The sequence below is a fragment of the Mus caroli genome, chromosome 1, assembly GCF_900094665.2.
Source record: "Mus caroli chromosome 1, CAROLI_EIJ_v1.1, whole genome shotgun sequence".
In the NCBI taxonomy this organism is placed as follows: Eukaryota; Metazoa; Chordata; class Mammalia; order Rodentia; family Muridae; genus Mus; species Mus caroli.
Window position 1 is genome coordinate 32,261,530 of NC_034570.1, and position 17,062 is coordinate 32,278,591.

Consider the following 17,062-nt stretch of genomic DNA (forward strand, 5'->3'; position numbering starts at 1 on the left):
GTGTGTGTGTGTGTGTGTGTGTGTGTGTGTGTGTGTGTGTGTGGTGCAGTTAGTTTTTGGTTAACCTGACAGAGAAGCTAGAACCATCTTGGAAGGGGGAACTTTCAGTTGAAAAACTGCCTCCATCAGGTTGGCCTTGTAGGCATGTCTTTGGGGGCATTGATAGGAGAGGATCCAGAGGGTCCTAGGAGTTACAAGAAAGGTGGCTGAACATGAGCCTGGAAGCTGGGCGAGAAACAGCTTTCCCTCCACGGTCTCTGCTTCAGTTCCTACTCCCAGTTCCTGCCCTGCTTGGATCCTATCTCATTTTCCTTAATGATGGGCTGTGGTCAGGAGATGCAAACCCAGTAAGTTGTCCTTAGTCATGGTGTTTTATCACAATGATACAAAGCAAACTGAACCATGAGATAACCTCTCTAACCCTTAAAAACATTACTTTGATGCAGAATATTGCCAGGTTGCAGTGGCTGGCCTCAGACTTGCCACTGGCCTGCCTCTGCCTCCCAAGTAGCTAGAATTACAAGCACGTGACAATATACCTGGCTCACAAGAAACTTTTTTTATGGTGTGTGTGTGTGTTTTAGACGTTTTCAAAACATGACACTATCTCCTTCTAAAAATAATGCTTAATTATGGGTGTGGAAAGTTGTTTCCTGACCTGTAATTTTGACTCTGAGATGCACTGGACCAACAGGAGGAAGGAGAGTGTCTTGGAAATTGAACAAGCTGGCTAACCATAGGCAATTTTCTTCTCATGGCAAATCAGCAAATTGTGGCCCAGGTCTATAAATAAGCCTTCTTTATGCTGAGGAGTGTATTTGCACTCACACACACACACACACACACATGGTACTGGACTTGTGTAACCACTTAACATAGCCCCTTTGGCAAACTGGGCTCCTGTGTCTGTTACAATAATCCCTACCCCTCCTGCCCGCACCGCTGAGGGAAGGTTCCTCTTTCCCTTCAGAGGGAACACAGGGTGCGGAAGGGCAAGAAAAACAGTGCAGGGGACAACGCAGCTGGAGTCACTGGAGCAGAGTTTAGAGCTGTGCACCCACCAGGGACAATTGGATACTCTTACTTTATGATCTGTAAACCTGGTCAGAGTCCCTGCCACAACAAGGTAATGAATAGCAAAACTTAATTATCTGTATCCCCGCCATGATTTTCTAACATCTTCTATGGACACAGAGAACATCAGCTTATCTTTGAACCTGTGTTGATGCTGCTGCCTTGAACAACATCATTGAAACCTTGTTTCATGGTTCTGCACTTCTCAAGTAAGCCTCCAAGCCTGGCTTCCTCTCTGTCCCACAGTGCAGTGCAAGTGGACTCCTGGTCTTATAAGTGCCACTTAAAAATAGCCTGGAACATTTTAAAATAAAATCTGCCATGGAAAAACTGTTGCTAAGGCCCCAATTTCCCTGTTACAGGCACAGATATGTGTGCTATGTGCTTATGTGTGCATGTATGCGTGTATGTGTGTGCACGTGCATGCACACGAGCACACACATAGGACCCAACAGTTTATAGTCTTATTTTCCATAAATAACATAAGCCAGCAACAAGCAGTCTCTTTAATTGAGTTGCAAATACCCACTTCCAACAGATTCCTTTTGATCTGGAACATCGTAAATAAATCAAAGAGGGATACATCTCATCTTTCTTTTTCCCTGTTCATCTTAAAGAGTTTCTTTTAAAGGTTATTAAGCCATGTCCCAAACCTAACATCATCTCCCTTGGGGGACAGGAAGTAAAGGCTGGCCTTCCTCTGACTCCAGTCATACACAGTATGAGTTCCACATGAGGCCATGCAGAGGTCTTATTAGGACAGGGGAAGAACGTTTTCCTTGGGGAAATAAGTTAAAAAGAACTCTCACAACCCAGGAGATTAGTCCCAGCGAAAACCTGCATCAAAATTAGCACACACATTGTTGGCTTTCTGAGACATACAGTAGAAGCATTTCTATCCCCTATTTAGAACCCGGGGATAGTGCACAAATTAGATTCCAGATTGCCCTATTATGTCGACATATATGATTTTTCTGCATTCACACAAAAGCCTGGTGTTTGACCATCTATCTTCATAATTTCTGATTCCTTTGAAATATTTATTTTTATCTATATGTAAAGGTATATCTGCTTGTAGTGTGTGCATGAGTGAACCCAGGTGCTTGCAGAGGCCAGAGAAGATGTCAGAAGCCCTGAAGCTGGAGTTCGGGGCAGTTAGCTGTGAGCCAGCATTAGGCTGAGAACCAAACTCCAATCCTCTTCCCGGGCAGCAAGAGCAGTTAATCAATCACCGAGCCATCGCTGTGGTCCCAACTCCTAAGTCTCCATCATTTTGTTTTCCCACGCTGGTGACTGAACCCCGGGCCTGTGCAGGCAAGAGCGGCAGCCTCAGCTTCCCAACTTTCCAAATGTCAGCAGTGCTAAGAAAATTTGACCTTTTCCTCGGTTCTCTTTGTACTAAGGTCTGAACCTGATTTTGCAGGTTTTGTGCCCATCCCAGCAACACAGTTTTCCCTGTGACCCATCTATTCCCAACAACAAACATCTTAGAAGGCTCTTACCAGCTCCCTGATTGGACGATTTCTCCTTTCTGGGTTCGGGAGGCAGGATGACCGGTATGAGTCTCTCGGACTCCCCAGGGCTGGTATCCAGGCCTGCGGGTGGGTATGGCAAGGTAAGGCTCGGCAGAAGCGGCTTCCTGGGCAGGGGTGGCTTGGTACCCGGCTGCTCAGGAGACCTGGTCTTTCCTTTCCCTTGCCCGTTGGGGGACCTGGAGCCTCGCAGTGCAGGAGCTGTCCCAACGTGGCTCTGTTCATCTTTGGGGAGCAGAGCCAGGCCTCCTTTCTCCAACCTGACTTCGGCGCTGTACCTCTTGATGGCTTTGGCCTCTTGGGCAGAGCTGTCTCTGTATTTAAGTGAGAGTGAGGTGGACCGCAGCTTGACTGGGAAGGGGCTCTGGTCCTCCCCATTGGCTGGCTCCTGCACAGAGGAGGCACATGGCTCAGCTTCCTGGGGGCTCTTGCCCGGTCCTGCCTGGCCGGCCCCCGCATCCCCTGAGTTTTGAGGGTCACCACCCATTGTCTTCCGGTCCTGTGGCTTTGGCAGCACCTGAAGGTCGTCAAGTGCTGCCTCACTCTTCCAGGCAAGGCCACTCCGCAGCAAGGGTGCTCGGCCCCCTGCAGGCACATGTGCAGAATATTCCGGAAGGCGAGAGCTGCTGACACGGGCACGCGCCCTGCTGGAGGTCACAGAAAACCTCTTAACGCTGCGCTGTGGCTCCGCACTCCGCTCGTTCTTTCTCCCCGGGGCTGCTCTGTCTGGACCTCCTGAGGTTGCAGCTTGTGTAGGCCTGGGGCGGGCGGGAGGCACAACTGCTTTGTCCTGGACTGCTGGGCCAGGCTCTTTCGGAGGAGACTCTGCAGGGGACCCACTGGTGACCAAGGCCTTGTGCTTCAGGCAGCTCTTGGGTACTGGAGGGCTTGGGGCAGGGGCTGTGGAAGACTCTGTCCCCGCTCCCTCAGGCCTGGGTACCACCACCAGGGTCAGCTCCTCTTCCTTCTCGACACTTTGGTCCTGTCTCTCTGTATCTAAAGGTGTCTCCAAGTTGGTATCAGTGATAGTCTCAGGAGGTGGTGTGTCTCCCTTTGGAAGTAATGTGTCCCTATTAGGAGGCTCCATGATTCCTTTGGGTGGTGCCATGTCACCCTTGAAAGGTGACATGTCTCTTTCTGGGGGTGCCATGATCTTCTTGGGAGCTGCCACATCTCCCTCGGAAGGTGACATGTCCCTCTCTGGGGGTGCCATGATCNTCTTGGGAGCTGCCACATCTCCCTCGGAAGGTGACATGTCCCTCTCTGGGGGTGCCATGATCNTCTTGGGAGCTGCCACATCTCCCTCGGAAGGTGACATGTCCCTCTCTGGGGGTGCCATGATCTTCTTGGGAGGTGCCACATCTCCCTCGGGAGGTGACAAGTCTCTCTCTGGAGGTGCTATGATCCTCTTGGGAGGGGCCATGTTGTCCTTGGAAGGTGACATGTCTCTCTCAGGAGGTTCCATGACACCCTTGTGAGGTGTTGTGTTTCCCTCAGGAGGTCTGCTACCTCCAGGGAATGCCATGCGTCTTTCGGAAAATGCTGGGTCTCCCTCAGGAGGTGCAGAGCCCTCCTTGGAAGGTACCATGTCCCGCTCAGGGACATCAGTGGATAGAGGGGTTTCTGCAACTCCAGAACCACAAGGAGGCTCCTCTGATGTACTCTCCTCTAGGGGACACAGGCCTCCAGGGGACAGCTCTTCCTTCTGGATCTCACCATGGAGAGTATGATTTGGAGAACTTTCTGGCAGAGATGGGGACTCCAAGCTCGGGACTGAGACCACCATGGGCTCAATGACTTCTGGCGTAGCTGGAAGGCTTGAGGGTTCATCTCTAGGACAGCCTCCCTCCTCCATGCTGGCACTGACTGCCATGCTGTGCTGTAGGCGAGCACGCCTGGCACAGGCCCCCCCAGGTGACAGAAAGGTTGCAGGTCCCCCAAACTCAGGCCTTCTGCCCGGTATCAAATCCCGCTGCCTAGCGTCCGGGGTTTCTTCCATGCTGACATGAAGCGATGGCTTCTCCTCATAGTCTTCCTCCTCTAGGGTCCACGACAGGTCACTCAGGCACTCAGACTGCGCCCTCTAGGAGAGAAACAGAGGCGAGAGATATCATCGCGGCAACAAGTGTTAGACAACCTAGCTCGTCCTCACCTCCTCTAGGGCTAAAGTGGTTGAGGCCACACAGTCGTCCTCAAAGGGCTGCTGCTGAAGTGGATATCTGCATGCTCTTCAGCTGCCCTTATGAGTTTACATGGAGCCTTGGTCGCAAATGCAGCTGACCCACGGCCGGTAGCACCTCAACCTAGATGCAACTCATGCAGCCAGATATGTTACTGCACACTTTTAATCCCAGCACTGGGGAGGCAGAAAGCGATATAAATATGTATATGTGTATGTATATGTGTATGTATATGTGTATGTATGTATGTATGTATGTATGTCAAGTTCTAGGGCAGCTAGAGTTACATGTAGTGAGATCCTGTCTTAAAAAAAAAAAAAAAAAAAAAAAAAAAAAACAGAACCAAGCAAAAAAACTAGCAATTCATATGTCCAAATGGGTGCCCGTCTATAGCCAAATAGAGACCCGAGGACCAAGAAGGAGCAGCTATCTGCCTTGTGTTGTGTTCTCTGATCAGTTTGTTTTACCCTAGATGTATCTCAGTGGGGAAAGGCTTGTTATTATCTCTTTGTAATTGGAGAGCCTGGAGTCCAAAGGCATGGAAGTTTCGGTCAAGACTGAGCTAACTTACGCTGGCAGGTATTCCTAGGTGAACAGTCACTCTCTGGTCCTGGGCTCAGCACCAAGACCCACGGCACTGCTCTCCAGAGACATGCCCTCATTGAAAAACTATACAGTTTTCTTGAAAAGTCATTTGACCAGGTCAAACACGGTGAACTGTGAGCCACAGAACAAGATCCAGACATTTCAGTCTTAGGTTCTCTGGTTTTACACTAAAGCCAGGGCCCTACCACTGTGCCAGCTGCTGCCTCTGAATCTGTACCTCCGGGAAAGTCTACCAGCAGCTGCGGAGTCCCTCAGGCTCCACCTCCTGTGGATAAACTTGATTAAGCCCACAATGCTTCCCGCTCTGGCCTCTAGTGCACCTGGTACCCTACGCTGTCTCATGGCATTCTTTCTTCTGAAAGATCGCTGGAATCTGGACCCAGGTTCCTTTTGGTTATCACACACTCAATCTCTCCTCTCAAGAAAATGAAAATCAAGATGAACTCAGGGCCCACAAAGGCAGTATGTGAAAAAGACTCAAGGTTAGGGTCCTATGGTTGATGATATCAAAATGCTCATGACATTGGACCTTGGGCATCAGTCAGGGCGCTGAATTAAAAAGTGCTCTATTGTTCTGTGTCCTACGGCAGGAAAGGTGACCCTGGGCATGTTAGAGTTGGTTCCTGTTGCTGATGTTTGTAATGCTGGGGACCAAATCCAGCACCTTGTACAGCAAGGCACGTGCTCTAACCCCGAGCAACATGCCCAGCTGTAATTTTTAAAGATTTTCTAGCTGGCATCTGCTTGCTAAAGTCTGGGATGTTTGTGACCATACCTAAGCTAAGTTTTGCCAAAATTCACAATTCTCTTCTCTTGGATTTCAAAAGAAGTTGCTGGAAGAAGTCTATGCAAGGTCTGGTTTGGTTTGCAAACGCTGCAGGTTCTCGTTACTGCTACCAGCAGCTCCAAGAGGTAACCATGGGGGATAAATCAGGATGAAGGCTGGCATGGAGATTTGCTCTCCAGAGGGAGTACTTGGACGCTGAGTAGAGCCCAAAGGGTAGAAAAACAGTTTCTGAATGGCCTAGTACCTCTGGCCAGCTGCAGCAGGAAGGGGCTCAACCTCTCCATCACAGCCAGGACACAGGATCACTGTGTCCACTTCATCTAGATAATCTCCTGGGCATTTCCTCCTGTGGGGCATTGAAATGGTTTGGCACTCTGGAACCAGAAATGCTCAGCTTGTACCAAGACGTAGAATCAGTCTAGGCTAGCATTATCCCTGCGTCATTAGGAAGTACCCAGTACAACATACAATAATCCCCGGGAAGATGAAGCTGCCAAGCCATGAGCAGCACAGCACAGAGGGCTGAGGGGAGGCCGTCTCTGTCCGAGCTCTGGGTCATAACCTTTGGCAGCTCTTCCAATCACCAGACTAGAACTAGTAATCCAAGGTTAGTGCTCCTCTTCAAACAGATTGACAATATTTCCTACTCTTGGCACGGCCTGGCTGGGCCTGAGGACCACGTGCTGTAAGAAACTAAAGGTGTGAACTTTTACAGGCGGTCTGCTCCCGCTGCATCTAGACTCATAGGCAGAGCACAGTTCTGTGTGGCAAGGCAAAACACCTAGACATAACTGGCACTTATCCCTCACCACTTGTGCTGTCATGGGAGCCAAGGGGCTCAGCCAGATGTACTCAAGTATGTTTCAACTTTGTAATAAAATCAGTCCTGTCCAAAACACAGTGTTTTGCTGTGTAAGACAGAAGGTTTCTTCTTTTAATAAGAATATTTTTATTCTTTTTTCCATGTCTTCTTTTTCCTTGTGTGTGGAGTATCTGTGTGTATGTATGTTGTATCTGCAATTATCCTCAACCCATATTCTACCTCACTGATTCTTGCCCAGGTAACCCTGTCAGCTTGAGTTTGTAAAACTCCCATTTGCCAAACAGACAACTCACTCTCTTCAGGAGGTTCCTGAAACACAAGTGGGCCCTGCCATTTGCCTGCACCTTAGCTTGTCATGAAATCTTCAACACTTGCGATTGTGTCTTGAGAAGAGGATAGGGAAGGTCATTACTCTGTAAGTCCTCAGTGTGAGCCATTGTCCTTGGCCACGCTTGCCCAGCCCTCCACCCCCACCTTCTCTAGAGCTGAGGGAATCTAAGCCCCGTCAGGGTAAAAGGAGTCCAAGAATAGATGGTGTCAGGCTTGGCACCTGATACTGTGGGTTCTTGGTGTTTGTGGAATGAACATATCCATGCAAGTATTAATGTCTAAGAAGGGTGTTTATGCAAGGGAGACATGTCCAATTCAAGGTGCAAAAGATGAGCAAACTAGCATCTGCAGTGTGATCTTACCCACCATGGAGGTGCTCAGAAGGGCTATCAGGCAGCAGGTAGGACTGTCATGTCTGCCCACCCCATCCCTCCACTGAGGAGGAAGGCCGATTACCGAAGACAGACGCCTCAGTTTACTTGATCGCTGGTTGCGGGGCTTCACCAGAAGCTTGTGTTTAGCTGCGGAGTTGTCCAGGCAGGAAGAGAATTCTGGAGGGTGGCTGAAGTCAACCACAGGTGCTAGGCTACCATCCAAGGCCCGAGACGAGATGGAGGCATCGCTCATGTGGTCGGGAGACTGCGGCCGGGACGAGGACACTAGGATCTTCGTGTCACAAGGGACAAACACACCAAGCATTAATTTAGTGACAAGAATGGAGACTGCTATCCTACCAGCCCTCCTTTGGTGTGCTTCTGGGCTCTCTAGCCTGTACCTGGGACAGAGTATTTTCAACTGGGGAATTTCAGTTGGGGAATGTTTAAGACTATCCCTTTAGAGCAAATGACTGGGAGGTCAAAGGGTGGGGACAACCCTGAGGCCACACCTCTTCACAGGAAGACTTTCCATAGCTACTTTAACAGAACAGACTAGCCCAGTGTCTCTAGGGGTGGAGGAACCTGCTGTTTTTGTCAAGCTTAGCATGTGGCCCAGCAGTGAGACATCAGGGTTCAGGTCACAGGAAGCATGGAGCCCCCTGTCAGCCTCTCCTCTGGCAAATTTTGTTCATTGGAAAGGGTCTTTCCAGCCTCACTTGAGGAGTCTGGCTTTCCTACCTTATTGTGAGCTACAGACTTGTTACTAGTTTACACCTCAGCGGGGAGGAGCTAGCAGTCAGCAGTGAGCAAATGCGTTGCCAGGTGGCAAAAGGAAGACTGAGAGAATACCCTAAGATGCCTGCCCCACTGAATACAGCGAGTCTCTCCTTGGAGTGGGTGTCGGCAGGCTGTCCTGCAAAGCACAGATGCTATAGTGCATGCAGCTCAGGTGTGTGATGTCTTAGTCAGGGTTTCTACTGTGGCAATGAACCATCACCAAAAGCAAGTTGGGGAGGGGAGGGTTTATTTGGCTTATGCTTCCACGGCTAATTATCAAGGGAAGTCAGGACAGGAACTCAAATGGGGGTAGGAACTTGGAGGCAGGAGCTGATGCAGAGGCCAGGGAGCGGTGCTGCTTACTGGGTTGCTCCTCATGGCTTGCACAGTCTGCTTTTTTATAGAACCCAGGCCTACCAGCCCAGGGATGGCAACACCCACAATGGGCTGGGCCCTCCCCCATTGATCACTAATTGAGAAAATGCTTTACAGCTGGATCTCATGGAGGCCTTTCCTCAACTGAGGCTCCTTCCTCTCTGATGACTCTAGCTTGTGTCAAGTTGACACAAAACCAACTAGTACAAAAGAGAGAGAATCTGGTATCCATCCTCTAGGTTCTAAGAACAACCCGCCATCTCTAAACAAGCATGCAAACAAAGATAATAATAATAATAATTATCTGCATGTCTCTATTGGAACACTGGACCTAAATATTAGTGTCTGGTTAACATTTTTGTTTGTTTGCTTTTTGAGGTAAAGTTTCTCTGTGTAGCCCTGGTTGTCCTGGAACTCAGTCTATAGACCAGGCTGGCCTTGAACTCACAGAGCTCCATCTGCCTCCTCCTGGAATGAAAGCCGTGCACCCACCATTCCCAAACGTTGGCTTCCCAAGATGAAAGCAGATTGGGTATACTACCCAATAACTGGTACAACCTCAGAGTTCATCTTAAAATAAAAAGTCAGAACCATGGGAATAAAAAAATTAGGTAAGTGTGGCCCTTGCACAAGTGACCCCCCACTTGGCTAATTAAAATGTGTGCACTGCAGTGGTGATCGGGCTTGGAGTTGAACTCTGTCTTCAACAAATGAAGCTGCTCCCCGAAACCCCAACCCGCCCCACCCGATGCAGCCAATTGCAGATAGAACCAGCTACTGTAAGTCAGAGACTCGAGTCCAAGGCTCAAGAGATAGAGGAAGGAGGGTAAAGTAAAAAATGAACCAGCAGGTAGCACCTCACAAACAGAGCCTGACACACAACCATATCTAATTCTGAAAAGGGACAATGCAATTGTACACAAGAGTGTTTTAAGTTGCTAATAGGCATAGCTTTATTCCACAGAGTAAGGCAGCCCTCCCCATCACCCAGGCCTTCTTGAAGTTGGAGAGCAGGTGTGGGTCGGTAGCCTTCTGGCCTCAGACCCTACTCTTCCTGTGAGCAGAGATAGGTTCTCCCTGAAGCCAGATTCTGGGAGTCATACTCTAGGCAGCTCCATGGGAGTTGCCAACCCCTAGAGCTGACTTAAAATCAGCTACACCACAGTCCTGACTTTTCCTTACTAATATTCTGGGTGCTCACAACTACAACAAAGAACAAGCTTGTGTCTGGGAAGAGGGAACTCTGTGTACCTAAGTTGAGTGGTTATTGAATACAATTCAAACAGCCCCGAAGTGGTAACTCTACAGTTACATTGTAAACAACGCCCTGGCAGGGCTGGGGTTGAATGGGATCCAAGGATGCCCAGCTATCAAAACACCAACTCTGTTCTAACTTGTTTTTCAAGGATCAATATCATTTGGATCATTCCCATCTGCCCTTCGCATGGCTTACTAATATGGAGAAAAGGGCCATCCTGTTTGTCTTCTATATATGTGTACATTAAATGGATATTAACATTCTTTTTTTTTTAAATATTTATTTATTTATTATAGGTAAGCACACTGTAGCTGTCTTCAGACACTCCAGAAGAGGGCATCAGATTGTTGTTATGGATGGTTGTGAGCCACCATGTGGTTGCTGGGATTTGAACTTAGGACCTTTGGAAGAGCAGTCAGCGCTCTTAACCACTGAGCCATCTCACCAGCACCCCCCCCCATATTAACATTCTTACCACAAACAAAAGTAGCCCCATGAATGTGCTGGGGTGTTTCTTCGTGAAATGGAGTCTATGGGGGTGGGGGTACAACAGTTGGGATCACTTCCTGCAGTGGCTGAGGTCAGACACTGCTGGTCAGACTCCCTGGGCTGCCTTTTCCCCAGAGGGCTTCATGTGACTCGCCCAAACCAACAGGTTTCTGTGGTCAGGACTCAGGAACAAGGCTGAATATAATTCAGTGTTTACTGTTCTCTCTGTGCTCTGGCCACTACCACGGGAAGGGAGATGCAGAGGGGAGGGAGCCACTTCCCTTCTTTTCTGGGTCTGGGCATCTGCTCAGACAAGAAAGATAAGGCACAGAGCAGATGGCATCAGACTGACCACACAACTGCACAAAACGGCAACGCAGTCTCCCTCACTCAAGAGACCTTGCTGGAAGACATGGAGGGCCTCCAGAGTTCTAGCAATGCTTAGTGCCAGGTGTGGATGGAAATATTCAAGGGCACAGAGGGCACTCGCCTTTATAGTTGTGCCTGGACCCACATCGTGCAGCAGGGACATCTCTGGGGGGCTGCGGGGCAGTCCGTCATCCTCAGAACTCATGCCGGTTTCCTCTGCCCGCTTGATAGGAAGGCCTCCTGGAGGCGGTGGCCCCATCTTCACGTTACATTGTATCTTTAACTAGATTGAGGGAATAGTAACCATTCTTAGTGTTTTCATCAACAATAGCTAGCAACAAATCTTCCAGCTCTGATTCATTCATTCAGGAAATAACTTCAGCACCCTCGCACAGTGCCCTGACCTGAATGTCTGTCCCCAGCTCCCTCACCACTGTCCTTATTCTTTAGGCAGTCACCAACAGTGAGTCAGAATGTGACTAACTTGCATGCCTGAGACTGAAGAACCTGTGACCTGACTTTCAACTGTATAAAATGCTAAACTGAGATCACTTAGAATCTTCTAGATTAACACTGGACAGACACCCAGTGAGAGTGCCAAGCGACCCCTTACCTGCAAAGCCTTGATCCGGTCACACACATTTTCTTGGGAGAACACCCGCACGGGCCGAGCAGGGTCCTGTCCCGATTCAGGAAAGAAAATACTGTCGTGGGAGAGGGCCCGGCTGCCCATAGTACCCCTGGACTCCCTAGGATAAAAAGAGCCACTGTGAGCTTCCACCACCTCCATCTGCCCCTGATCCTAGGGACTCAGAGTGAGAGAAGGGATAATTAATGCATATTATCCCCCCAAAAGCCCTCTGTCACACACAGTTAGCAGTTGCTTCTCTGTCCCTTTCACCATCAAACACTAGGCAGAACCTACAGAAGGGACATTTTCTAAGAGATGTGAAGCTTGTAGATTATTTTGATTAGTGGAAAAAACCGAAAATTTGGAGGCGTGAGGTCCGAGTCACTAGCCTGTGGAGAGGAAAGTCTGGTGCTGGCTGGGTCCTGTGGGAATCTGTCTCAGGTGCCCTGGGAATGCGAGGCTGTGGGCTGAGGGCTAAGCTAACGGGGGGCCCATATGCTGGAGGCTGGAGGCACAGCAGCATCTCCCCAAGATGGTCCAGACCACAGACACAAGAACTGCAGGCCTGTAGAGATGCTCTCTGCATGGATGATCTGGCATGGTTTGTGTATCCCACCACTGTGCTTGTGACCCGAAGCGTGGAAGGCCGGCTGAAGTCTGAGGACCTGACTCAAAGCAAGTCCCAGGACATTCATAAAATGCTCTCAGAGGATGTGGGAATTAGCCGTCAGACTTTCCTAGCCTGCTGAATAATAGGTGGAAGGAGGTGGCTGAGACATTCAGTTAAGGAAGGAAAGCGGCCTCTGCATGCATGGGACATCTTGTGCACACCAGCCCCACCCTGTCCTCCTTGGGCATCCTGTCTTCTATGAGGGGCTGGGGACTTGAAGGTGTGGCCTGTCCCACTGCATATCCAACTGTGTTGTAATACTATATGTACGTGTGCATTGTGTTCTCGAGTGTGTGTGTGTGTGTTCACGCACGCACCAGGAAAGTATTCTTCCATTGAGCATCCCAGCTCAATGGTGTTTCCTTTCTAGCCTGCAACAGCCAGCTTGCAAGTGGAAATCCAGAGTGCCCAGAAGGGTGTATCTTCACAGACACTCAGAAGGACTCAGCCCACAGAGCACATGCTCCAAATGCCAAGGACATGCATGCACTTAGATTTTCTTCCTACAGTCAACAGCCTGGGTCCACCCTCTGGAATCCCTAACTACTGCCCAAACATCTCCAGTCCAGGTATAACTAGGAGTAGAGGCAGCAAGAAGAAGCCTCAGAAAAGACAGGGAGAAACCCCATGAAGGGTCATGGACACGATCATTCATTATTACAGTATCCAAACAATGGCAAACAACTTGTCCCTTAGCAGCTGTCCAATCAAATGAGCTTCAAGTGTCTGATGGAGGGCTGGAAGGAGTGAGGACTCTGTACTGGCATGTGCTTACCAGAACACACGGGACAGAAGAGTGTGGCACATCAGTTGAGTAGAGCAGTGGGAACATGCAGACATGTGCTGAGCAAGTGCTATGCCTGCTAATGGTTTTTAAAATAAAAACCGATACAGTGGCAGATACATGGATGTGGTTTAAGTGGGAAGGAAAGAACTGGATGGGGAGACAGGGTCAAAGGTAACAACAGTTACAATTTTGTCTTTGGAAATATACAATGTGTTACACAACAAGACACAAAGTCCATCCAAAAGGGAAATCTCTAAGACTAGGGGGAAAAGCCTAATTTTACAGCAGACACAATGGCATATCATGGCACAGTACTGGGGAGTCAGAGGCAGGAGGATCGCTGTGGAAACGGGGAAAGAGAAGTCACTGTTACAGGAAGAAAACAGAAAGCAATTTCATCACAAGCCAGGCTTTTCCGTGTAACAGGAAACAGGATACAGGGAAATAAAGCAAGAAGTTTCATCTTCCCTGGAATGAAACTGCTCAGAATTCTCTCAGAAATAAACCTATTTCCTAGTCCTACCCAGTCGCGGTCTAGAAGACACTATAGCTGAGTAGCCATCCTGGCCACCACACCCACGCCGTGATCTCCGAGGCAAGTTCTCTCTGACAGGACGGAAACACAGCTTGTGAAAAAGATCCAAGCCAGGAAGCATACAGCACTGAACTGGCACGTCTCCCTGTGCAGGAAAGCAAGGGACCTTCCAGCAATGGCTGGGCTCACGACCAAAGAGAGGGAAGCTAATCAGAAGCAAGTCTTCACATCGCAAGATGAGACAACGAATAAAGACTGTTATGGACTAAGGCACATCAAATATATTCGAAATCAGAGTGTTTGGGGTCGACGTGTATGGAGCTGGGTTGGTAGAGTGCCCGCCTAGCATGCACAAAGCCCTACATTCCTTCTGGAGTACCGCATGGGATTGGGTGTGGTGGCTTACACTTATAATCCCAATACTCTGAAGATGGAGGGATGGTCGAAGTGCAGGATTGTCCTTGACTATACAGTGAATTTGAGGCCAGTCTAGGTTACATAGAATTCTGTGTAAATAAAGCAAAATTAAAAAAAAATTAAAAAATACAATGTCTACAATGATCTTTTAGGGGGAAAAAAAACTTTTTTTTTTTTTTTTTGGTCACAGTTAGGTGTGGCAGTGTCAGGGACTACTCTGGGAGCAGACACCACTCAAACACCAACCAAGCATTAGTTTGTTTTCCCTAAACAGCTTGTACTTCAGGCTCTCATGAAGTTGACAAAGGAAAGCTATTTTTTTTTTTAATTTTTAGATGTATTTAATTTACACACATGTGAGGGTTTGCCTACATAGATGGATAGTACATGCGTGCCTGGTGCCTGAGGAGATCAGAGGACATCGGATCTCTTGGAACTGAACTTATAGATGGCTACGAGCCACCATGAAGGTGTTAGGAACTGAACCCAGATCTTCTTCAAGAGTAACAAGTGCTCTTAACTGCTGAGCCATCTCTCCCGCTCCTGATAAAGGAAAGTTCTTCATAGAAGAAACCCAGCATTGTGTAAAATGAACAGAGGAATTAGAAACCCACAGTTTTTGCACTGAGGAAATGGATCATCTACATGTTAAGGGCATCAGATACAAACCGGGGAGTACTGACAGTGACCACTTGGGATTAAGATTGGTAGAATAGGGCTGGAGAGATGGTCTGCTCTTCCAGGGGTCCTGAGTTCAATCCCTAGCAAGCACATGGTGCTCACAACCATCTGTAATGGGATCTGGTGCCCTCTTCTGGCCTGCAGGTGTACATGCAGGCAGAACACAGTACAGAATAAATAAATCTGCCTCTTGATATGGGGCAGGCCACACTCACATCTCTCCAAGCTCAACATCTAGGCCTTTAGAGCAGCAGTTCTCAACCTTCCTAACCCTGAGATGTTTTAATACAGTTCCTCATGTTGTGGTGTTCCCCAATTGTAAAATTATTTTTGTTGCTACTTCACGACTGTAATTTTTGCTATTGTTATGAATTACAATGTGAATATCTGATATGCAGGATATCTGATAGGTGACACCCAAAGGGGTAGAGACCCACAGGTTGAGAACCAATCATCTAGCTCACTATGAGCCAATATAGAATCAGGAGAACAAAGGCTCGAGTGTACTGAGGGCAGATGCAGAGAGCAGGGTGTTCTGTAGGCAAAGGGACCCAGGGGGCTGTCACTGATGAAGCCAGCACCAGGACACCCCAGCACAGGCCGTCTGCCTGTGACCTTGCAGAAGCTGCTGCAGAGTCTGATGACAGATTCTCACGGAAACTAAAGAAACAGTCTGTTACTCAGTGTTGACCTTGAAAAAGTCATCGTTCCTTCTAGAACCTCATTGTACCGGATCTCTAATCACCTTTAAATGTTTTCTTTTCTCTTTTCTCTTATCCTGAATCTCTCTCTCTCTCTCTCCCCCCCTTCTCCCCTCCCCCCCTCTTACATACACACACACACACACACACACACACGTGGTGGAGGGGGGTGGTGCACGAGAGCACAGGTGCCTGTAATTACAGGCAGAAACCCACAGAAACCAGAGGGGTCGAATCTTCTGGCGCTGGAGTTAGACAGCTGTGAGCCACCTGGTGTAGGTGCTGAGACCTGAACTCAGGTACTCTGTAGAAGGGTATGCAATCCTAACTGCTGAGCTGTCTGTTTCTCCACGGGCACCCCTACCATCTTTCTTTCATTAACTAATGCCAATCATGTTCCTACTGTGTGCTAGTCACAGACAGATATCAAGGGCTCTGTCCCACTTTCCTTGGGTTCCTATGAAAAGGAGCACGTATGTGTTGATTCCCCAGAGCCTGGTCCTTTAGCTACGTTCCTGTTTGTGGCTAGAGAGATCACTTCCTGGCTTGTTTTTTTAAACACAAGGAGATGGGGGTGGGATTAGAGTTTCCCTGGGCTTGCCAGAACTGCCCCTTCCCTAACAACTTTGCAGTCATACAAGGCACCTACCACCCACACCACCCCCTTCTACTTCTAGCTAGCTCGGGTGGAGGGGAGAGGTGGGGGGGCGGGGGGAGGCGGGACCACTGGTTCTCCATCTTCAGTCTTACAGCGCCACCAAGTGGCCAGTGTAACTTCTCTGCCTCTAGAGCGATATCCTCCTGGCTAGCATTTTACCCTGACCTGAGAGTTGATGTTTAAAAGATATTTCAAGCTTCCTCCTCTTCTCTTCAGTCCAAAATACGACCTTGTGATACACACAACTGTATTGTGATGAATTACAAGTTACAAAAATAAAAGTATTGTCCCCCAGAGCTGCCTGAGTGTCCATCCCTAGTGGATCTGAATTAGTTAGGTCCAGACAAGAAGCCGCAGGCCTTGCTCTAGTGAATGAGCCCTTACTTAATCAGCGTTCAAGTCCAGAGATGTGTGTTCCTGGTACTGTGTTCCAGGTCTTAGGGCATTTTTGGTTAATTAAACCAGGGTCCGTGTCCCAGTCCTGCCTTTCTGTGAGATTCTGGGCAGGCTCCCTGGTCGCTTTTGGCTGATTTTGCTGATTTCTGTTATGGTTCACATCTTTTTGCAGCTACTTTGCTCTTTTTTTTTTTTTTTTTTTTTTTTTTTTTTGATAGGGGTTTTTTTTTTTTTTTTTTTTGGTTTTTCGAGACAGGGTTTCTCTGTGTAGCCTTGGCTGTCCTGGAACTCACTCTGTAGACCAGGCTGGCCTCGAACTCAGAAATCCGCCTGCCTCTGCCTCCCGAGTGCTGGGATTAAAGGCGTGCGCCACCACGCCCGGCTACTTTGCTCTTAAAAACACCATATCTCTGGGTGCACACATGCCAGAGTAACCAGGTATGCGTTAGAGGCAAGCTCCGATGGCAGTCCTTTCCTTCCAGCTTGTTTGGGACAGATCCTTTGTTATTCAGCTCACCCCCAACCCCAGGCCAGCTCGCACCCCCCCCAAACCCCAGGCCAGCTCACACACACACCCAAACCCCAGGCCAGCTCGCACCCCCCCAACCC

At 48.8% G+C, this 17,062-nt stretch overlaps 1 protein-coding gene across 4 annotated transcripts in view; it reads right to left on the minus strand.

The window, feature by feature from the left end:
• The window catches only part of Kiaa1211l (KIAA1211 like), a 107,694-nt gene that overhangs the window by 9,912 nt on the left and 80,720 nt on the right, over positions 1 to 17,062 (minus strand). For all 4 annotated transcript variants that reach the window (XM_029482952.1, XM_029482943.1, XM_029482939.1 and 1 more), the window contains exons 4-7: positions 11,591 to 11,726; positions 11,099 to 11,260; positions 7,789 to 7,998; positions 2,577 to 4,689 (exon numbers count right to left, since the gene is read on the minus strand). In XM_029482952.1, coding sequence (XP_029338812.1) covers positions 2,577 to 4,689; positions 7,789 to 7,998; positions 11,099 to 11,260; positions 11,591 to 11,726 — 2,621 coding nt within the window. The remainder of the gene's footprint in view (positions 1 to 2,576; positions 4,690 to 7,788; positions 7,999 to 11,098; positions 11,261 to 11,590; positions 11,727 to 17,062) is intronic.